We start from the raw sequence: 22,761 nt of genomic DNA, 5'->3' as shown, positions 1-22,761 counted from the left end.
TGGGAAAAAAAAAACAAAAACGAGGGAGAGAATGAAAGGAAGGGGTAGGTCAAGGACTGTAGCGGTCAGGGGGTCTGACCATCCGGCGTGACCGCCGTGGTGCCGGGATTGGGGTCGCTGGAGTGGTGTCGCCAGTGGGCTCGTCGGGTGCGACTGCTCCGTCGCTCAATTCCCCAGTCGTGTTGTCGGCAGGGTGGCCCGGGTCATTGGGGTGCTGTTGGTCCTTCTGTTGCAGCACGGGGCCTGGAGAATAAGGAGTTGGGGAAGGTTGGGTTGGGGGGTTTGCTGGGTCTACCGCGTCCTGAGCTAGGTCCCACACAGAAACAGTGTCCTCTCGCCCGTCTGGGAACTCAACGTAGGCGTAATGTGGGTTCGCGTGGAGTAGAGTCACTCGGTCGACCAAGGGGTCGTTCTTTGAGTGCCGGACGTGGCGTCGCAAAAGGACGGGGCCAGGGACGGTGAGCCATGCCGGTACAGTGGTTCCTGATTCGGATTTCCTCGGGAAAAGGAACATTCTTTCATGGGGGGTGGCATTTGTTGCAGTACATAGGAGGGAGCGGATGGAGTGTAAGGCACTAGTGAGAACCTCCTGCCAGTGAGAGGTGGGGAGACCTTTAGACCGGAGAGCCAGTGCAACCGCTCTCCATATGGTGGCATTCTCCCTCTCGACCTGGCTGTTACCGCGTGGGTTATAGCTCGTGGTCCTGCTTGAAGCAATACCACACTCCAGAAGGTACTGTCGCAGCTCTGCACTCATGAATGATGACCCCCTATCACTGTGGATGGAATTGGGGTACCCGAAGATGGTGAAAATACTGTGAAGGGCCTGTATCACTGAGGTGGCAGTGGTGTCTGGGCAGGCCACAGCAAATGGGAAGCGGGATTACTCGTTGATGGCTGTAAGGATGTAGGTATTACAGTTGGTCGACGGTAGGGGCTCCTTAAAGTCTACGCTAAGTCGCTCGAAGGGGCGGGTGGCTTTGATAACGTGGGAGTTATCCGGACGGAAGAAGTGGGGCTTGCATTCAGCGCACACCGAACAGGCTCGGGTCATGGAGCGGATCTCCTCGACTGTGTAGGGTAAGTTGCGCGCCTTGACAAAGTGAGCAAACCTAGTGACCCCTGGATGACAGAGCGCCTCATGGAGTTTCCGTAGTCTGTCCATCTGTATGCTGGTGCACATCCCCCTGGAGAGCGCGTCGGGCGGGTCGTTGAGCTTACCAGGCCGGTACAGGATGTCATCGTTAAAGGTGGAGAGTTCGATTCTCCATCTGGCGATTTTGTCGTTTTTTATCTTACCACGCTGGGTGTTGCTGAACATGAAGGAGACTGCGCGTTGATCAGTCAACAGTGTAAAGCGCCTCCCAGCGAGGTAATGTCTCCAACGACGCACCGCTTCAACTATGGCCTGGGCCTCCTTCTCGATCGAGGAGTGTCTACTCTCCGGACCCTGGAGGGTTCTGGAGAAGAAGGCTACAGGCCGACCGGCCTGGTTCAAGGTGGCTGCCAGGGCGAAGTCGGATGCATCGCTCTCGACTTGAAACGGGACAGACTCATCGATCACGTGCAGCGTCGCAGCAGTGATGTCGGATTTGATTCGATCGAAAGCCGCTGTGGCTTCAGTCGAGAGGGGAAAGGAGGTGGTCTTGCTAAGAGGACGTGCCTTGTCGGCGTAGTGTGGAACCCATTGGGCGTAATACAAGAAAAGGCCCAGGCAACGTTTGAGAGCTTTCTGGGTATGTGGGGGGTGGGGGGGTAAGTCCATTAGGGGACGCATGCGGTCAGGATCTGGCATGACTATCCCGTTCTCCACCACACAACCTAGAATAGCGAGTCGTGTGGTCCGGAAGACACACTTGTCCAAATTGTAAGTCAGGTTCAGACGACGGGCAGTTTGAAGAAATTTATCTAGGTTGGCGTCGTAGTCCTGCATGTCGTGGCCCCAGATGGTGATATTTTCCAGATACGGGAAGGTAGCGGTTAGCCCGTTCTGGTCCACCATCCTGTCCATTTCCCGCTGGAAGACCGCGACACCATTCGTGAACCCGAATGGTACCCTGAGAAATTGATATAGCCACCTATTCGCTTCAAAGGCTGTGAATGGTCGGTCCTCGCAGCAGATCGGGAGCTGGTGGTCGTCAGCGATGGACGCTAGGGTGAGTACCTGGTTGGCCGCGGGGGTGGCTGTGGCGGTGGCAGCAGCAGCGGTAGTGTCGGCCCCGGGGGTGTCTGTGGCGGCGGCGGCGGTAGCACCGGCCCCGGGGGTGTCTGTGGCGGCGGCAGCAGCGGCGGTAGCGTCGAGTGTTCCGCACGGGGGCGAGAGGCGGGGCAACACCATGGTTGCGAGGGTGGGCTGCGCCTTCCGGTTTCGGCGTCTCCGTGACGTCAGGCGTTGCCGTGCAGGGGAGCCCTCATTGGACGAGAGCTCTGGGGAAGAAGAGTTTGAATGGGATAGTGGCGATTGGGCTTCACACGAGGCACTGTGTTTGCTGGCGGCCATTTTAGACCTACAGACTGCATCAAAGTGGCCGTTTTTAAGGCACTTCTGGCACTTGGCTTTTCTTGCTGGGCACAGGGACTTGCTGTGCTTGTCCCTCCCGCAGAAATAACATTTCGGGTTCGCACGGGGCAACGTAGCAGCAGCCGACAGGCCGTCAGTATCTCGGGGGGTGGTAGGGTAGAAGGGCACTCTACTCACATCAGAACGAGGGGTCCAGTCCCTAGACAGCTCGGTGGACTTTAAGGCTGCATCCTCCATTGTGATTGCAATCCGGGCCACGTCCTCTAGTTTTTCTACCCCTTGTTCGAGCAAGCGCAGCCTCACTTCATTCGATCTGAGCCCGGCCACATAGGCATCCTGGACGAGATCATTTGTGATCTCGGCAGCAGTTTTGTCCACACAGTTACAGTCCTTGCCCAATGCCTTTAATACTTGTAAATATGCCCTGCTGGACTCACCGGGCTGTTGCTTCCTCGACGCAAGCACAAGCCGGGCATGAACTCTGTTCACCGGTTGATCATACAGTCCTTTCAGTACCTTTATGGCTGCGGTGTAAGTGGTCTCATCCTGGATGTTCTCGTAGACTCTCAAGGACACCATAGACAGCAATGCTGTTAGACGCTGGTTATCCTCCTCCACCTCAATGAATCTCAGGAAGTTTTCAAAGTTCAGCAGCCAGAAGTTAAAGGCTTTGAAGGCTGTAGCTGACTGTGGGTCGATATCAAGTTTTTCTGGCCGAGTTAAACGCTCCATCCCTTTCAAAAAAAATTCTTTTGCTAATAAAATTGTAGAGCTCGTCGAAAGAACCAAAGACTTGTTGATCCAAACCAAGGCTTTTATTAGCAAAAGACCGGAGCTCTTCACAGGTGGCCGACCAGTCCGGAATGATCCGACCTGGCTAGGGACACAACCCTTTAAGGCCCAGACAATAGGTGTGGCTTAGCTCTCAGCCAATCACTGTAAGCACAGTCTAGATACAGTAACTATATACACTATGTACATTGGTGATAGATCTGTACTATCACACCTAGCAAAGGTCATCAGAGAAGCTGAGACACCAAAATCATACATTGTCAAGACAGACTGACAATCAGCCGAGGAGGAACAGAATTCACATCCAGCCAACACAAAATGCAATGAAGGAGAAAGCTTTAATACCAGCAAAGCCTGCAACACTAATAGCAAGTGGGGTATCAAGTGAAGAGACCACAACCACTAATATGGAAACATCAACACAGCAGTTGTCAGGTCAAGCACAACAAGCTACACAGTGCCCATGGTCACAACCAATTCCACAAGATGGCAAAAGAACATTCTGCTGCTAGTGTATCGATAAGAACTATTTAAAAATAGTTGTACTAGTATACAAGTTCAGAGACTAAGTTTCACTGGAAAGTAAGTGATAAAGAACACTAAATTTTTCTTTATCTTGAGAAGGAAGGATGCTATATAATCAGGATACTATGAACTATTTTGTAACTACGTAAGAATACACTGTAGTCCACCATATGTGAGATTGTGAACAGCTTCCGTAAGGTGGAAGTCATCAGTAAGTAAAATTTCTTCTGTTATTTGAATCTAAGTTATTTAAGAGGCCTCTCCTGTAACATAGAGACTTAACAAGGTTAAACAATGAGGGGAGAAAACTAAAATATCACACCCTCTGGAGTTTTTCTAAATGAGTGGAATGAAATATGAAAATCTGCAGATGCAGTGAATTTAGTAAAAATACAATAACGGAGGAACTCAGCAGATTATCAAAGATAATCTCCCAAATGAATCATCAAAGTGCAAACTGATGAAAGTATTACGTGCATTTGAAACATCATTGCAAACCAAAAGTTTTTTTTGTCAATTTTCACCCATCCAAATTGATTATAAAATTTCAACCCCTCTTTCAAATCTTTTAACTTTGCAAATTCTAACTGTATCAATCTTATAGGATTTGGACGCACACACCTCGAGCTGGACCGTTTCCACCACCATACTTGCTGAACCACTTCTGTTCAACCCTGTCTGAAATCCACTCATTCTATCAATTAACATCGAATAAACTCAGTCTCGATGCATTCACCCAGCCTGGATTTCTTCGTGTCCTGCTTTGCACTGTTATTTTTCTTCTTAATGCAGAGCTCTTTACTTCCACATGGAAAGAACTGTAAAATGTAATTCGATGACACAGAGTCGAAATGCAAACTATTTAGTATATTGTTTTTATTTCAGATTTCCAGCGTCTGCAGTTTTTTGGGGGGATCCACATTTACCCCCGTTATTCAGTCGCCAGTTGTGTCATTCAATTCCGAAGCAAAGGCCATTTAAAATTCAAAACCATAACATTTTGCAATTGCGAGACTAAGATTGGCCTGGTGGCCGCGCCGTCGGATCCGGTTCCTAAACTGGAAGCTGATTGGTTGCGCTTGCACTGGGTGTTGCATCTGTTCAACGAAGAAGTGTTTTCTGTTTGGACGCTTGGAAAATGGTGAGTTTGCGGAGCTCGAACGCTGGTCATTGCTATGTTGATGCTTTATGCCTAGTTGGTTTGAGAACAAGTATGCGCGGTCTCTCGAACGGTTCTTAATGTCGGAGCAACGGGTTCGAAATGTGCTGCGATGATGATCGGTGTCCGGGGCCTGCAGCAGCCGGTTTAGCACAGTCACATGATGTCTCAGCTGGACTGGACAAGTCTCAGTGCAGAGACTCCCAGCACTGGACAGACTTCTCTATGGTCCAGAAACAGGAGTTGGTCAACCCTCGACGCTCCTTTCTTTTTTAAAGCGCTTCCAATGTTCATTTCCCAATCGTGCGATGTTTGTCTCCCGGGCGAAAACATTTAAAAATGGTCATTTGAAAAAAATATTATTAATCTGAAGCTTCTGCTTGAGTTGTCATTTAACCTGAATATATTCTGTAGTTTGACCCGACTACGGAATGCCTGCAAACTACCTAGAATAGGAGGAAATGGAGTGAATTTTCATTCTAAACCTGAAGGAAAAAAATCTGTGGAGGAACTCGGTGGAGATAAACAAAGTACGGTTAACGTTTAAGGTCAGAATGAAGAGTTCTAATGTGAAATTCAGTATCGAAGAATATGTTTATTTGTGTTATTTTATTCTCAGTTATTATTGCCTGCCCTATTCCCACATCATTCTCCAAACTATATGATTCAAGAATTTTAGTTACCATGTTTTGTATGGGAAAACATCCACTTAATTCTGTTCATGTGACAAATATGCTTGTTTCGATTATTCTTAGCTACTATTTGAATCTTTTCTCTGAAGAAATGTACCTTGTTTCTGTAATTATTTTCATTTTCCTTATTTTAAGACGTTGTATGGAGTTTTGCCTGAATCAGTGTACTAAAGGAAATAAAAACTGAAGGACAATGTGGAAAGAACAAGAATGACTAATTGAATAACTTTCCTAAAAGATCAATATGTGTATAAAGGGCCAAATGACAAATTGATGCTCTGTCAATAAAATTGTCAATACCCTGTTGTGTAAAATTGCTGTTGATTTTAAAAAAAGATTTGATATTCAATATTAGTTTCATAAAGTAGCATAATTGTTCCCTAATTCTCCAAGGAAACAGTGAAGGGAATGAATTTTAATTTGATCATTTACAGTTTGAGTCTTTATCACTGAAGTGAGAATTGAACACTTGCATTTCCACAGACATCTATAGATCTTTATATCTATAGATCTTTTGATTCAGCAAAAGGAGCTAATAGATTCAGTGACCACTTTTGTATGTTAATGTGAAGGATGTGTTTCTATTATCTTTTAATAATTTTGATATATTAATCAAGATCATAATTTAAACTTAGTAGCTGATCTCACTTCTAAAATGACGGTATTGTGAAAACTCGTTTTTATACTCTTTTAGACCACTTCCAAGATGAATTGCAAAGAGTCATAAACCAATGAGTGATTCCTGACCTGGAATTTGGCATGATTGTAGATTTTTTTTAAAAGGTTGACAGTAATCTTTCAACTTGTTATTTTTTTAAAATATTATCTGTGATAACACTGGACAACAATTTTTTTTCAAAGGGTTTGTTTCCTGAAAAGAAATTGGAGGTTTTGATAGACAACTTCAAGTTGAACACAAAGATAATTTCAGATTTGCTGTATCACGTAGGAAATTGGAGAAACATTAAATAAACTTTTTTAATTTAGTATGTTTATTAACATAACGATGCTGACACATTGCGTTAGTTCAACTGACCTAAAAATGTTTTGCCACTGATTTTCCTTTATATTCAGTATCTGATGCCTCTTGTGTCAGTGCCCAACAATAGTTGGCCAGCATTGATAGATTCCAGTTGCCCTGATATTGCTTTTCCATGTTCGTAATGTCCTGGTGAAACCTTTCACCACGTTCGTCACTAACTGCACCAAGATTGTCAGGGAAGACGTTCCAGTACAAATGCAGAAAATCAATTTTCAATGATACTGCACTTCATGGTTTTGTCTGCTTGAAGTAGACTTACAATATGACAGGAAATCTCAAAAATAGGTTATATCTAAAAAACAGTATGTGTGATAGGAACATTTTAAGGTGATTTTCATGATCAACAGCCCAAAATTCATAAAATACACCCAAAAGTGTTCAGGAAGCAAAATCTTCATTTTCCAGTGTAATGTGAATGGAAACTTGTATTGATGTAGAATTGCTAAAGCATTTGACACATACTGACCACTTTTAAAATGAGAGTTATTGGTCTGCAGTCTGAAAGTATGCTCAAACCTCCTTTATTATTTGGTAGTCCTGCTTTGTTGGCTGTGAAAATTGGACAAATACTTGCCACATTATGAAATTGAACCAGTTTATAACAAAGCTGCTTGTGATTGGAATGACATAGAAAGTATAAATGCTTTCACTGTAAAGGGATGATGGTGATTACATTCAGCTTGTGGTACGATGGTCCATTGAACAAATGCTGTGCTGAAACTGGAAAGTGAGTTTTTAGTGGCCTGCAGAAATGGAGAGGATTAAATGCTACTTTAAAACTGTTATCTAGATAGCCATAAAACAGAAAAAATAAATGTGATGAAAAACTTTCCATGAAGATGTAAAATGTAAGCAACCTCCGAAGTATGAGCTTCAAAAGTAAATTTCCTAACCTAGTATGATCTCTAAATGTGCATTTCCAAACACATTTTTGTTAACAAGGAACCCATTACTGAGAATGAGCTATTTTTATTGTTGGCCTTGAATTCAAGGGAATGAAAAAGACTTGACTTTGATCTTTGCCAAGAGGAGCCTTGTAAGCAATAGTGATATATTCACTCATTATGGCAGGATTATGGCGCTGGGTAGGTCACGTCTCCAGAATGGAGGACCATCGCCTTCCCAAGATCGTATTATATGGCGAGCTCTCCACTGGCCATCGTGTCAGAGGTGCACCAAAGAAGAGGTACAAGGACTGCCTAAAGAAATCTCTTGGTGCCTGCCACATTGACCACCGCCAGTGGGCTGATATCGCCTCAAACCGTGCATCTTGGCGCCTCACAGTTTGGCGGGCAGCAACCTCCTTTGAAGAAGACCGCAGAGCCCACCTCACTGACAAAAGGCAAAGGAGGAAAAACCCAACACCCAACCCCAACCAACCAATTTTCCCCTGCAACCGCTGCAACCATGTCTGCCTGTCCCGCATTGGACTTGTCAGCCACAAACAAGCCTGCAGCTGACGTGGACATTTACCCCTCCATAAATCTTCGTCCGCGAAGCCAAGCCAAAGAAGAAAGAATGGCAGGATTCTAATTCTGAATTGCATTCGTGCAATGCAATTATATAACATGTACTGCTGTTCATTTGGTTGTGCAGAAGAGCTTAATTTATTTTTGTTTTCCACTTTATCCTACAGTTGGTGCTGGTACTGGGAGACCTTCACATTCCTCACCGCTGTAATACATTACCAGCCAAGTTCAAGAAGCTATTGGTACCTGGTAAGATCCAGCACATTTTATGCACAGGCAATCTGTGCACTAAAGAGAGCTATGATTATCTTAAAACACTGGCTGGCGATGTCCACATTGTCAGAGGAGATTTTGATGAGGTAAGGGATGCTCTAATTTAATAATATAGTTTTTTGGCTGCTTCAAAAATTCAGTATCTGACCAATTGATTAAATGGGAAAGGAAAATAAAGGAATTGTGTTAGTAAAACAATTCTTCTTGTGCCTCCAGTCTACCTTGGAGACACTGATTTTTGTGGTTAGTGTACAACAGGAACACTTTTTCTACCAATAGTTCACCAACTATGTACTTGACTTATTATTATGATGGTGCATCCTTCACTGATATCGTGGTGGCTGTGGAACAGGAATAAGAATCTCAACATCTTTCCACGCTTATCAGCAATGCTTTAGTGAACAAAGTTGTAGATGTAAAGACCCAGCACACAACAGTGACTTTCAAACTAACAAATGGTTCAACTATTTATTGGTTTCATAATGATCTCAATGCATTCATTCTTTAAAGTTGTTCAGTACTTTTGTTTGAAAACCAGGATTAGGAGCTCCACTGCTAAGAACACTTTCTATTTTAGCAGCATACTAAAATGGCCAGTGGCTATATCCCTTAGTTTTTCTTTATCGCCCTTGGATTTGGATGGTGAGCCTTACAGAATATGGCATATTGTAATATCTGTGCATGTGGATTTAAATGTAAAACTGGAAGTTATTGATAACCTTGATCCACAATAGCTAGTACTCAGTACACCAATAATTCAGGCTTAAATATTTTGCTGATTTGGTGAATACTCCCAAACATATGATGTGAACTAAATATTTACTGTGTATTGCATCTCATTCTTTCATAAGTTGGTGTAAGAGAGATCTTTCACTCCCTTTTCAAGTTCACATTTCCTTTCTCATTTCTTTTGTATGGTTGATGACCTTTACCTATTCTTGCTGTGCATATTTGCAATAAGTACATAAAACGTTACAGTATTGGCTCTTCGACCCACAATGTTGTGCCGACCAATGTAAACCTACTCAACAAATTAAATCAGCCCTGCGTCACACCCATAACCCTCTATTTTTCTTGTATCCGTGTGCTTGTCTGAGTCTTTTAAATGTCCCTACTGTACCAGCCTCCACTACCACCTTTTTTGGCAATACATTCCAGACATGATGTCTCCCTTAAACTGATTCTGCTAACTAAAATTCTGGTTGTTTTTAACAACATGCAGGACATTTAGCTATGATGGCTAATTGTGAATGTTGATTCTTCTTGACCAAATTATTTCTTTGATTTGCCTGATGTCAAATAGAACATTGCAGAATCTCAGTTTATTTTACCTACCACTATTTTTTCCAAAGCTTATTCTTTTTAGTGTCTGTCTGAGACTAGATTACCAGAACTCTCTGGGTGCTTTATTTCAATTGGCACCTCTTGCACTTGAGCAGAATGGATGCATAATGAATAGGTCTCCCTTCTAATTACATTTCTTTCCTTTGCTTTGTTCTGTCTCCTGAGAATATTACTCCATCTTGCAAAACTAACAAAACTGTGTGTTGGTCTATGGCTATAAAGCAAGTGGAGCAGACAAAAAGGCTATATTTAAAAAATTAGTATTTCCTAAACAGAAGCCCAACTACATACTTGTAGTACTGCACTTGTATCTTGCTAGGATTCCGTGTTCTAGATGAATATCTTAATAGGTGAAAGCTATTTTTTTTAAAATAAAACAACATGGTTTTTCGGGGGGGGGGTTGTGGAAGCAGGAGGAAATACATGCAATGCACTTCTGTTTTATGCTGTCAGCTATGTGTTTTTGCAGAGTATTCAAGTTATAATGGAGGCTATTAACAAGGCGATCATGAGATAGTTATATTTATCATGTATTCTGTTGATCTTGCGTTCGTAAAGATGGCATCATTATATTTTTCAATTTAAGACCATTTTACAGGTACACAATCCTTTATCTGGAACCCTTGGGAGACAATGTGTTCTGAATTTTGGATTTTTCCGGATTTCAGAAAGCCAGAGTTACACCTACCCTCCTGACTCGCGCTGCTGGTCTCTTTCTCTCCCCCCAGCCCGACTCGCACTGCCGGTCTCTATTCCCCCCCCCCCCCCCCAGCCCTCCCGACTCACGCTGCCAGTCTCCCGCCCGATTTTAACTGCTGTCTCACTCCCCACTTGCTGGATTTTGGAGCTTTCTGGATTTTAGATGTCTGGATAAAGGATTGTGTACCTGTATAAGCATGTTTAAAAACTTGGTGTAGATTATTTGCTTTTAAGCTGTTAGCCAGGCATGACCAACTGACTAAGAACATGATACGAGTTAGCAAAAGAATTTTGAGCATTTTTTTCCATGCTCTATCCTTATCAGGTCATCAGTGAGAAATTACAAGCCCAAATCTGTATTAATGTTTTTGGCATGTTATGTTAAGAATGCATGTAGACTTGAGAGCAATTTCTCATTTAGTTTGTAGTTACACCTGGAGAAGCAGACAGTGAGACTCTCTCTTCTCCTTGTGGCCCATGTATCACTTTCTGTGGCCAGTTCTCCATCACAATAATTAAATGAAATTAGGAATTTGAAATAATATATATTGGCATTCCTATTTTTATGTTATCTGGTTATGATGTTTTTTAAATATGTAACCACTCTTGTCTTGATTTCAGAATTTGAATTATCCAGAACAGAAAGTGGTAACAGTGGGACAATTCAAAATTGGATTGATCCATGGCCACCAGGTGATTCCCTGGGGTGATATGACCAGTCTGGCTCTGCTTCAACGACAGCTAGATGTAGATATCCTAATATCAGGACACACACACAAGTTTGAGGCCTTTGAGCAGGAGAGCAAGTTCTATATCAATCCAGGTTCAGCCACAGGTGCTGGTAATGCATTGGAAGGGTGAGTACATTGGATGTAGAATAATATAATGACAATTTGAAGTTACAGTACAACTCCAATTTAATGGTCGGGGCTGTGCCCATTTCGGATAAACGTTTTTTTTCGGAGATTAGGTTAATTTTTTTAAAAACAGCCCACTAGCAACAGCAAATCACTTGTAACAGTGTTGAAACAACAACAAACAACAAGGTAAGGCTTTGTAAGCATTAAAATAATATTTAGTTCTCACAATAAAAAAAATGCTGGCCATCACCGACACCTCCCTGCCGAGGTCCACTGCTGCTGCCGCCACTGGGAGCCCAACTTCTCCAGTCACTTCAGCTCCAGGATTTTAGGTATCCTCATTTATTCAAAAAAAATTTTTTTTAAAAAAATTCGGATAACTGTGGATTTCAGTGAATCTCATTTCGGATAATCAGAATTGTACTGTAATTTAAAATGCATCTTTTTAAGTTTCATCCATAATACACTACCGTGTGAAAGTTTTCAGTATAAGTCATGAATATGATTCCTAGTGGGCATTATCAATTCTATCGTCTGATTTTCTTTTTTAAGTTGTCATCAAAGATGTCATAAAAAAAAATTTTAAGTTTTAAATCTAAAATTAAAACAGCAATGCGGTAACAATCAGCAGGTAAGCCTGTTATTGTGAAAAGAAAAAGTGAGTTAACATTTCAGATCCACGAGCCTTCATTGGAACTGAGAGAAAATAATTTGGTTTTCAATTTCAGAGAAGGTGGGGACAGGAATGAGAAGACTAAAAAGAATATTGCTGTTGAGGGAGATCAAGTAGGTTAATTTATAGTTGGAACCAATTATGCTTGGTGCTAACTGCTATTTCTGAATCAAAGAAAGTGACCTAAAGTTAGAGAATTCCTGTATTTGATCTGGGAAAACTCTACAGTGCCCAGTCAGAAGATGAGGGTTTCTCAAGCCTGCATGAGATCTGTAATAGTGTGAGAGGCCACAGCTAGGTGGAGAATGGGATGGGGCATTAGTGACAGGCAGACTGAAACTTGGGATCCTTTGTGTGGACTGAATGGTGGTGCTTTGCAAAGCAATCCTGTTTAACGAACCTGTTGGGTTAAAAGACATATTTGATAGTGGAAATGTCCGACTTAATATTCTTACTCAAGCTAAAGCCTTCAAAGCATCTGGTTATTCAACACCCTCTTGCGTTACCCTACTCAAAATTAGCATGGTCTTGGGAACAGAAGGTGTTCCAACTGAAAAGATAACACTTGACGGCGAAAAGTTTGTCACAAATCCACGTTTGGAAAGAAGACATTTCAGAGATGCTGCCAATGTGATCATCTTCAAGAAAGTCGACAAGTCCAACTGTGGTAACCAGAGAAGGCTTTCACTGCTATCTACCACTGGTAAAATTATTCCAGGGTTTTCCTGGCCCCACCTCCTCCAAGAGATTGAAAAGCTGTTCCCTGATCATATTGTTGGTTCTATCCAGCAGCAGAATGAATATCATCTCAGTATGTGACAATTCAAGAAAAGTGTAGAGAAAACACCACCAACCTACCTTGCCAAAGCCTTCGACCCTCCAATTAATTGTCTTTGGATCACATTCCTCAAGCTTGGCTGCTTGCAGAGATTCATATCCATCCTATATTTGCTCCTTTTTTTAAAAAAAATTATTTTTCACACTATGAACCATATTAACCAAAATACACACAAACCTATATTTGTTCCTTGATGACAAGCCAATCATGATAACCAATGTGTGCAATAGAACCATCTCACTGACAACTGTGAATCAAAGACAAAGTCATTGCCCTAATCAGCATCATGCCTCCAATAATCTTACCATGGGAATGGAGTGAATATTCAGATCTATTGATAACTTGCTCCACTTATTAAGACTACACTCCAGAATGAAGGTTACCCGTACATAGGTACAGGTGCTCCTCAACTAAAGATGGGGTTGCATTCTGGCAAACCCATCATAAGTCGAAAAAGAACACTGCGCCTTCCATTTTTTTAGTAATTAGATTTTGAATTCCTTTATTCCACCCTGAAAAAAACCATTAATATGCACAGCTGAAAGCACATTGGACATGAAGAATATTTGAAGCATTGAACTAAAATAAATTGCTGGATGATGGGGATGTGAGAGAGTAGTGTACTGTATATCGCAAGCTTGGGAACAGATGGAGTTCAAAATTGAAAATATGGATTCAAACCATTGTAACTTTTTAAAAAATCATGTCGAACAATCGTAAGTAGGGAAGCACCTGTATAGGGATTATATTTGTATCTGAACGTGCTCAGACGGCAAGTTCCAAGCCCTCAATTACTTCTGAATCATAAGATAGATCTTGCCCTCACCAAAAGGTGAAACAAACTAATATCAGGTCAACATCATCAATATTGAGGCCCCAGTTACACTCAATCAGCTGCATTGAGCAGGCCAGGTAATGATGTGTCTGACACCAGGCTTGCAAAACACATTTTATTCTGAGCTCTATCTAAAGACAAAGAAAAAGATTTGTATGTATGAGAATATGTGGCGCATGGTTGTTCATTGAAGAAGCATTTGGGATGGCATTAAATACCAGAGTCTGCATCAAGAGTTCAGAGGCCCTGTGGAAGGGGAAAATTACTTCATTACATGCTCCCTCATTGTCTGCTCCATCTGTGAAAGTGTCGTTTTCTCTCTCAGATTGGCCTCACTATCAGAGGCCACGCAGCTGGAGTGGAAATGTTTCTTTTCTAGGAACTGGCTAAGAAGAAACATTATCTTATGGGCCATTGTTGTGTTTAATTAGTGCAGACATTTCAAAAGTATTCAGCTTTGAAATATCCCAAGGTGAAATGAAACGCTGTTGTCTTTTCATTAATGAACTCAGTAAAATTAAAATTATTTGCCATAAAATAGACAAATCCAGTAATTAAACATTGAAAATCTTCTCCATGTTGCATTCTGGTCATTAAATATGTGGCTGGATTAGTGTTTTCAAAGTCTGGAAGATATTACTGATTATTATAAATATCAATTCATGAATGTGATTTTTGTCTGTTTGTATAAAAACTAGCTCAAATTATTTACTGTATTTGACAGCATACAAGACCCACTATTTTCCCAAAAATTGTCTCAAAAATATCCCCTGCGTCATATAGGATGTTGAAATTCAAGAAGCCCGTGGAGATGCTGCAGCTGTCTAGGAAGCGGGCCCGCAGCTTTAGGAGCCACCTTCCCTCAGGTGGCCCGCACTTTCCAGAGCCGCCACCACTGCTCACTTCCCTCGGTGAGAAGACTGACCACGGCAGCCCCCGCCAGCAGTACAAGTCTGTGCTTTCCGGAGCCACCGCTGCAGCTCACTTCAGCCCAAGAGGTGCAGGAGGAACCTGTTCACTAACTTGCTCGTAAATGCACTTTAATAAAAAAAAAATTCTTAATATTCCCTGCTATCCCTGGTGGGGGGTCTTGTATCTCATCAAATACGGTAATTCCTGCATTTCACTTTGGTTAATGAGATGTAAAATTTAACAGAAGCTTCACTTTTAGTTTCCAGTGAGGTTTATTGCAAATAACTTGGGTAAAAACATATTTTTGCATAATAGATGTTGAAAAACAGATAAATTTATATAGAGACTAACTGTTTATGTTCTTTTCCAGAAATATCATCCCTTCATTCGTATTAATGGACATACAGGCATCTACAGTAGTCACTTATGTTTATCAGCTGATTTCTGATGATGTAAAAGTAGAACGGATTGAATACAAAAAATCTTAAATTTTGTTATCACGACTGCTTTTTTAAATAATTTCATTGTTTACCTTTTACAGTTTCTTTCTCTTTTCAACTTTGATCAAGTCTTTAATTGCATTGTATGTGAATTGTAAATTTAATTTCCATGAATGACTAGTTAACTGTCCAACCATATGAAAGGAACTTTATTCTACAAACTGATGAGGGTAGCTGAGATCCTTGCTGCATAAGGTGCCACATTCCTGAATTACTGAGGGTTTTCAATCCTGTAAATATTTCCTTTCTGTAATGGTATAGTTTATCATGTAATTAATTTCATGTAATTAAATTCTTGGCCATTGTATTTTGTTTCTGCTTCCTGATACCCTACTGGTCCATGTGAAATGCTTGTCCACCATCACACACACACATACACACACACACACACACAAATAAATGTAATTTCAAGCCCCAAATATTCACTGTTTTCTGTTTTACTGAAATAATTGAATGAAATATAATTCATCTTTGTGCCCTTTATAATGTGATGCTACATGAATATTCTGTATCCGAGTAGTACCGGTAATTGTCATAAATTTTGTATAAATTCTGGAAGAGTAGACTGAAAAAATTGAAATGTACATTCATCTAACTTTTTTTGATTGACACCTTGATTTGAAGATGTTGATTGTGTTACGGTATCAAGGACATTGCTCATTCTTCTTGTATTGGCTATTATTAACAAGCTCTTTTGAGTCAGGAAAATAGTTATTCAAGATACAGTACAAATCAGCAAAGTCTGTTAATCAAGAAGAAGCAAGAATATTGTAGTTTTTTGCCTTAATGGAAAGTAGGCTCACAACTGGGAATGTGGCTTAAATTCTCACTATTTAAAACCACTAAAATCCATTTTCTAAAAGGAATACTTGTGGAAACCTTTTGTTAATTTTTGAAATAGTTACTGAAATTGAATGTTTACTATTGCATTTGTTTAAAGGAGTCTGAAAATTGCCTAGCTGACATGGAAGGAAAGTTGGATGGTAGCTATAATGCAGAGGACATCAAAGATCAAGGAATTGAGTTGACCTTCAGACTGTTTGAGACAGAACTGGTTGTCAGTAGGGCTGCAGACGAACTTGATCAAAGTATATTTAAAATTAATCTTGGTGCCTTTTTCAAAATCAATGAATGTTCAGATAAATGTTCTTGGATGCTGGGCTTGAGAATATATTTAGGATGTTTAGAACTCCTGTGTACTTCCAGTGCAAGCAGGATCAGCATTGCTCTGAGAGTTGTAATCGGGTCTTCAGGCCTGAGATAAAATAGAGATATTCTCATTCCAGTAAGCCAGTAAGTACCATTCTATCATCTTCCAAGTTTCATCAGGTCTAATTTCTGAGTATTCTGTAACAGTTGTATCCATAGGAACAGTGACTACTTTGTGCCAAATGACAGCTGCCCCCTAAAAACAACCACAATTTATATTTTGCATAACAAATTAATGGAATCTAAAATAAGAAAATGGTTTAAAAAAATTTTCCCTTTGTATGTGAAAAGTAAAAAAGGCAATTGATATAGACTGATCTTAATTTCTTTCCAGCCATCTTGCCAAACTGGAAAGATCTTAGCAGTTTTACATTCATTTGGTGCATGTGGAGTTGTTTGCATGCATAACAGTTAATAGCAGAGAACAAAGATATAAAGAATTACTACCTGGTCTAACCTCCACATGCAGGAGGTAATTGCGTGTATAGAATTTTGACAGTTACAATATTAGGGTAACTAATGGGATGAAAGAATGAGTATAACACTTCATCCCTTGAGTACTCCTATATTTGTACAATGATCATGTATTACATTTTTTTCAAGTCACAGTGACACTACAGACCTGAGAATATTGCATGCCATATTAAAGGTCTGGATGGAGGTCAAATTTACATTTTAATTTGCAATTTTCATAACTATCCAAACTAACGTCCTATTAGAATGCAAGCTACGGGGGGTGTGGGGGGGGGGGGAATAAGATGGTATTTGAGAGTAAATTTCCAGTGGCAGACGTCTGGTGTAGACTCTTGGTCAAAGTATTTGTTAAATTCAAATAGGTCTTTTTTTTTGTCTTGAATTCTGAATGAAGGAGCCAATAGTCAGAGTGTTGAATCAATCTTGGAAGGACATTAACACAATTCTTCAATGATAAGCACAAAGTGTATGATAATAGGTTTGTCATATGTATAATAAAATGTGCACATGCCTAAAATTCTTGCTTGCTGCAGCCAAACAGGCAAACATAAAGAAAAAATATAAAAGTAAACTAATTAAATTAAGAGAATAAATGCATGATAGATAATAAATATTCACAGTAATCGTAATGCAGATTAGTGGACCAAGTAGAGGTTCCTGAGTCTGAGAGCTATTTGAAAGACACTGCTCTTGAAGGTAGGGATGCTGGCTTTCAGGCTTCTGTACCATCTGCCGTAAGGTAGCAGTGAGAAAAGGTATTGTGACCAGAATGATGGATGTCCTTTATGATGTTGGCTGCCTTCTTAAGGCTGCAACTTGTACAGATGTCTGCAGTAAATGGCAGGTCAGACTGATGAATTTGACTGCCACTTTCTACAGCCTTCTGTGTTCCTAAACATCTGTATTTCCAAACTAGGCTGTGATGCAACCAATGAGTATATTTTTCTCAGTACACATGTAGAAGTTCAATAGAGTACATGCATTGTGCTAAATCTCCTCAGACTCCTTACAAAGTAGAGGCACTGGAGTGCATTCTTCATGGTCGCCTTGATGTGCTGGCTCCAGGTAAGGTATTCTGAGATATGGACTCCCAGGAACTTGAAAGTTTTGACTCTCTCCACCTTCTTCCCAAGATTGCAACAGGTGTATGTTCCCTCAATAAGGGGAGGAGTCACGTGATGGAGTAGTGGCCGGTAGGGGAACTCCAGCCCTCTCCAGAAAAGTTTTTTAAAAAGATAGAGAAAAAGCAAAGGCACAAACATAAAAACCAAAACAAAGTGAAAGTAAAAGTGTGGAGAAAATGGCAGCGAAGAAAGAAAAAGCAAAAACAACGGGAAGAAAAGAAGGAGGAAAGACGTCGGAAGAAGAAGGTGAAGGCCTTACCTGTATGAGGAGGCCTGCCATGGAGAGAGAAGCCCCGAACTCGGGACTATAAAAATGGCTCACAGAGCCAAACAAAAGTGCGCAACCATGCAAGACAAAAATAACACTGACGGGAGGGGGGGACCAGCTGAGGAGTCAATCTCCACAGCTGAAACAGACAACTACAATACAACAGCAAGAGGAAAACATAGAGAGCAAGAAAGGAGAGTAAAAATAAGCCCGCTCTGTGAGGTCAGTCGAAGCCCCGAACTCGGGACTACAAAAATGGCTCACAGAGCCAAACAAAAGTGCACAACCGTGCAAGACAAAAATAACACTGACGGGAGGTGGGGGGACCAGCTGAGGAGTCAATCTCCACAGCTGAAACAGACAACTACAATACAACAGCAAGAGGAAAACATAGAGAGCAAGAAAGGAGAGTAAAAATAAGAAATCAAAGAAACAACAGATGACCAACCCAGAGGAAGAAGACCAACATCAAGACACTTCTAATAAAAATAAGAAGACCAAAAATACCCAACAAAATAAAACAAACAACCCAACAAGAAAACCAGAAGAGACAGAGGTCAAGGACACAGATCCTGGAGTGGACTCAGAAGAAGAAGAGGAAGAACACAGAGAAATGGAAGATGAAGGGAAGGGCAAGTACATGGATATTTTTTTTAAAGAATATATGGAAGCAGTAAAAGAATGGCAGTCACAAGAATTCAGTGAAATAAAAAGAAGAATAAAAAGTACTGAAGAAAAAGTGAATAGATTAGAGATGATCATGACAGATATAGGAAAAAGAGTAGACAAGGTGGAAGAACGAGAAACAGCCATAGAAATGGAAGTAGATGACTTAAAAAATAAATTAGAAGAATCTGATAGAAAAAGTTAAAGAGACACAAGAGCTGTTAGCTCAGAAGATAGATATAATGGAAAATTATAATAGAAGAAACAATATAAAGATAGTTGGCTTTAAGGAAGATGAAGAAGGCAAAAATATGAAAGAATTTATAAAAGAATGGATCCCCAGGGTCCTAGGAAGACCAGAATTACAGGAAGAAATGGAAATAGAAAGGGCACACAGAACATTAGCCCCTAAACCACAACCACAAAAAAAAAACAAGATCCATTCTAGTAAAATTCCTAAGATATACAACAAGAGAAAATATATTGGAAAAGGCAATGAAGAAAATAAGAGAAGACAAAAACCATTGGAATACAGGGTCAAAAATTTTTTTTCTATCCAGATATAAGTTTTGAACTCCTGAAGAAGAGGAAGGAGTTTAACGCAGCAAAAACGACTCTATGGAAAAAAAGGTGATAAATTTATGTTAAAGTACCCAGCAGTACTTAAAATAGTTATTCCGGGGCAGCAAATCAGACTATTCTCGGATCCGGAAGAAGCACGAAAATTTGCAGAACAACTACAAAACAGACAGAGAGATGAAGAGATGTAACAAGAACAAAAATGACGGGGGGGGCGTGGCAAGATGGCGTAGGGAACAGACGTGCCTTCCAGACCTCTCCTGACTCTGATTTATTGTTTTGTCTTTAAGTGCCCATTAAAGTTCTTTTAAAAGTTTATAAATAATAAGAGGTGTTGGATTAGTGCCTAATGGTTTATATGCAAAAAAAAAGGTAAAAGAAAATATCAACAGACTGTTAAAAAACTACATTTTCCAAAATTGTCTGAGCCTACTTGTTTACAAGAAGCCAGGTCTCAACGTAGAATGGATCCAGAGGAGGACGTGCAGAGTTCAGCATTGAAGCTTCGTTTTAAGCCGGTGAGGCTCTCTGAAGGTCGCATCCAACAGCTTTCAGAACAAGGGGCTGGACGGGTGCCAGTGTTTCGCACGGTGGCCACTGCGGGTGTTGTTACTGAGACTTTGACAGTTGAATCAGCTGGGGCGCCACCAGCTGGAGAGTTAAAGAGTTGTCATTCGACTGCTATAGTGGTGGGGCTGCAAAATGCATCTTCAATTACAACGGTTTTTCCAGACATCGATTCAGTGAAGATGATTAAAGAGATTTGGCTTAAAGATAACCCTGATCGTCAGTCTCCTGGCATTGCTGGGGGGGTCTTTGAGAGGGATTTTTATACAAAGTCAAACTGCTAGAAAAGATACTAAATTAAGGGAAGGGACAGAAGATCCCGTGGTCTCTAAGGAACAGCAAGACCCCATTATGCCTGAATCTACTTCTGTTGAAATGTCTGTTAAGGATCTTGAAGATAAGATATATTCTGTATCGAGTCAGATACAGTATCCAAGATTAATGCGATGGCGGAAGTCATTAATGGAGCTTTTAAGCTTGAAACCATTGAAAGATTTGAAATGTGTGATCAAGGTTTAGTCGATGCACAGGATCAACTGCAAGATGAAAATAGAATAATTGAAACATTGCAGATCCAAAATAAAAATTTAGCAAAAAAGGTTGATTATTTGGAGAATCAATCTAGACGGAACAACGTGAAAATTGTTGCCAAAAGGCATAGAAGGACCAGATCCAAGAAAATTTTTTACTGAATAGATTCCACTAGTGTTAGGACAGGATAAATTCCCTGAAGGTTTAATACTGTAATGTGCTTATAGAGTTTTAAGAAGAAGATCTTTTTCAGGACAGAATCCAAGATCTGTTTTGATCTGTTGTTTAAACTATTGTGACAGAGACAATATTACGTACGGCTATTAGAAATGCCCAGCAAAATAGATCTCCTTTGATGGTTCAGAATAATCCTGTTTTCTTCTATCAAGATTTGAGTCAAGAAATTATGTTTCAACGACGCAAATTTAATTCTGTGAAAGAACGGTTGTGGAAAAAAAGACATAAGGGAACATTCAGGTATTCTGCAGTACTGAAGATTTTTTAGGATGGAAATTAGCCAAAGTTCTTTGACAATCCTAAAGAGGTTATGGACTTTGCTCAGTCTCTACCAATCATGCAGTTTCAGGAATGATGTAGTCCTTCAAGGTCTCCAAAGAGAGTAGAGATGTAAGGTGGGATCCAGTTTTTTTAAAAGAAATGGAAGCAATGGTGACCGAAGTGGTAAAGTTGATTTAAAAAAAAAATCTTTTATTTTTTTTGAGAAGAGTTTAAATAGTTTAAATAATGATGATAGTTTAATGAAATGGGAGTTGAGAGAGGGAACTGGGTGGGCACTAGTTTCCAGAAGTCATCAGCTTATCTCACACCCAATATTTTGGGGGAGTTACCGCTTTGGGCGGTTTAAACAGGAGGAGGTAGTTGTGACCTCCGACCTGTTTTTTTTTTCTTTTTAATTTTTGGGTTAATAAGTGAAGGTTTTTTTATTATTATTTTTTTTAATAAATAATTTTTTTAAACTCTTTTTGTTTTCTGATTGTAATTGAGAGGGAATTAGGAGGTTTTTTTCTCTCCTTTTTTTTCTCTTTTTTTGGGGGGGGTTTCTCTTTTTTAAGAGGATGATGTCACAGAAGATAATAAGTCAAAAATTGAGGATGTTGAATTAGATGAAGAGGAAGATGAGGGGAAAGGTGATAAGAAGAAAAAGAAGAACATTAAGTACAAATACATTGAGGGAGAAGAGTTTAATAAAATTAAGTTAATTTTGATAGAGAATTTTGAAGATGTTATAAATGAAGAATATGGAGAATTTTATAAGAGTTTGAACTCTTTTTTTTCTTTATATAAGGGGAGGGGAAGGGAATAAGTTTATCTGATTGTTTTTCTAAGGGATGTTTTTGTTCTCTCGATGAATTATAAAGGAAACTTGGTATTAATGGAAATTCTGTATTTATGTATTATTAATTATGTTTTTTTGAATAACAGATATGTGGTTGATATATGATTTTAATATTTGAACTTAGTTTTATAGTGGATTTCATTTGTTAAATACATGTATTATGTTTGATTTAAATATATGTTTAAGGATAATATTTCAGTATTGATTTTTTTTTTGTTAGTAATTTTTTTTGTTAAGTTTTATCCTTTTTTTGTAAGTGGGGTTTTTTCTATTTTATTTACAATATTGTTAATTAATTCTTCACTCTTTATTTTGGGGGAGGGTTGGACTAATTTTAAATTAGATGATTAATGTTGTGTTATAATTATTGGGGGGGTTAATTTGTGTAGTTTAATGATGTAGTATTCTAATTTTTATTAACTTATTTTTTATTATTTCTTTAAATGTAATTTCTATTTTATTCATCTCTTAAAATTTTAAATAAAGTTTAAAAAAAAACCAAAAATGACAAAAAACTATATGTATGTGTGTATGTAGGTGTGTATATGTGTGATTGTGTATATATATATATATATAAAAATAGAGTATAGGTAAGAACTAAGAAGGGAAAGAAAGGGAAGAAAGGAAGTAAGGAGGGAATTAAGAGAATGACCTTTGTTATATATGAACATTAAAATCTTTTCTGGGGGTGCTGGATGGGGAAAAATTACAGTCACTGCGAAATCAGTTGATGCTTGCGAGTGAATTCGCAAATCCAAATGGAGAGGGGAGATGTGGTTGCCTGACAAGGGACAAAGGGCAACTCAGAAAGGGGAGCGAGTATTGGGGTTAAAGGAATTTTAGATATGAGAA

General features: G+C 39.9%; 2 protein-coding genes and 1 long non-coding RNA gene across 4 annotated transcripts in view; 1 reads left to right on the top strand and 2 right to left on the bottom strand.

Moving 5' to 3' along the window:
* Window positions 1-4,777, bottom strand: part of LOC138761362 (cell cycle checkpoint control protein RAD9B-like) — a 101,712-nt gene extending 96,935 nt beyond the window's left edge. Inside the window, exon 1 of the mRNA XM_069933343.1 lies at window positions 4,460-4,777. Within this exon, the coding sequence (XP_069789444.1) occupies window positions 4,460-4,546 (87 nt within the window). The 5' untranslated portion in view covers window positions 4,547-4,777. The remainder of the gene's footprint in view (window positions 1-4,459) is intronic.
* A 115-nt stretch (window positions 4,778-4,892) lies between these two features.
* Window positions 4,893-15,441, top strand: vps29 (VPS29 retromer complex component). 2 transcript variants are annotated; one of them, XM_069933349.1, is made up of 5 exons: window positions 4,893-4,979; window positions 8,368-8,559; window positions 11,138-11,373; window positions 12,105-12,162; window positions 15,005-15,441. In XM_069933349.1, the coding sequence occupies exons 1-5, from the start codon at window positions 4,977-4,979 to the stop codon at window positions 15,080-15,082; spliced, it is 567 nt and encodes a 188-aa protein (XP_069789450.1). In that variant the 5' UTR covers window positions 4,893-4,976; the 3' UTR covers window positions 15,083-15,441. The 2 variants fall into 2 exon arrangements, with proteins under 2 accessions (XP_069789450.1, XP_069789451.1); XM_069933350.1 differs by lacking the exon at window positions 12,105-12,162.
* LOC138761367 (uncharacterized) lies at window positions 11,996-20,035 on the bottom strand. Its single transcript, XR_011356276.1, has 3 exons — window positions 19,888-20,035; window positions 12,908-13,003; window positions 11,996-12,449 (listed from the first exon to the last, which is right to left on the bottom strand). It is a non-coding gene; the product is annotated as an uncharacterized lncRNA (long non-coding RNA).
* Window positions 20,036-22,761: the final 2,726 nt, after the last annotated feature.

This window comes from Narcine bancroftii, chromosome 4 (genome assembly GCF_036971445.1).
Source record: "Narcine bancroftii isolate sNarBan1 chromosome 4, sNarBan1.hap1, whole genome shotgun sequence".
NCBI classification, from domain to species: Eukaryota; Metazoa; Chordata; class Chondrichthyes; order Torpediniformes; family Narcinidae; genus Narcine; species Narcine bancroftii.
Note: the sequence above shows the minus strand (reverse complement) of the source record. Positions and strands in the feature narration are given on the sequence as shown.

Bases quoted from the DNA above. Each gene is read 5' to 3' on its own strand.
- vps29 (XM_069933349.1), top strand. The intron at 8,560-11,137 runs GTAAGGGATGCT...TCTTGATTTCAG, and splicing joins TCAGAGGAGATTTTGATGAG to AATTTGAATTATCCAGAACA. The intron at 11,374-12,104 runs GTGAGTACATTG...TTTCAATTTCAG, and splicing joins GCTGGTAATGCATTGGAAGG to AGAAGGTGGGGACAGGAATG.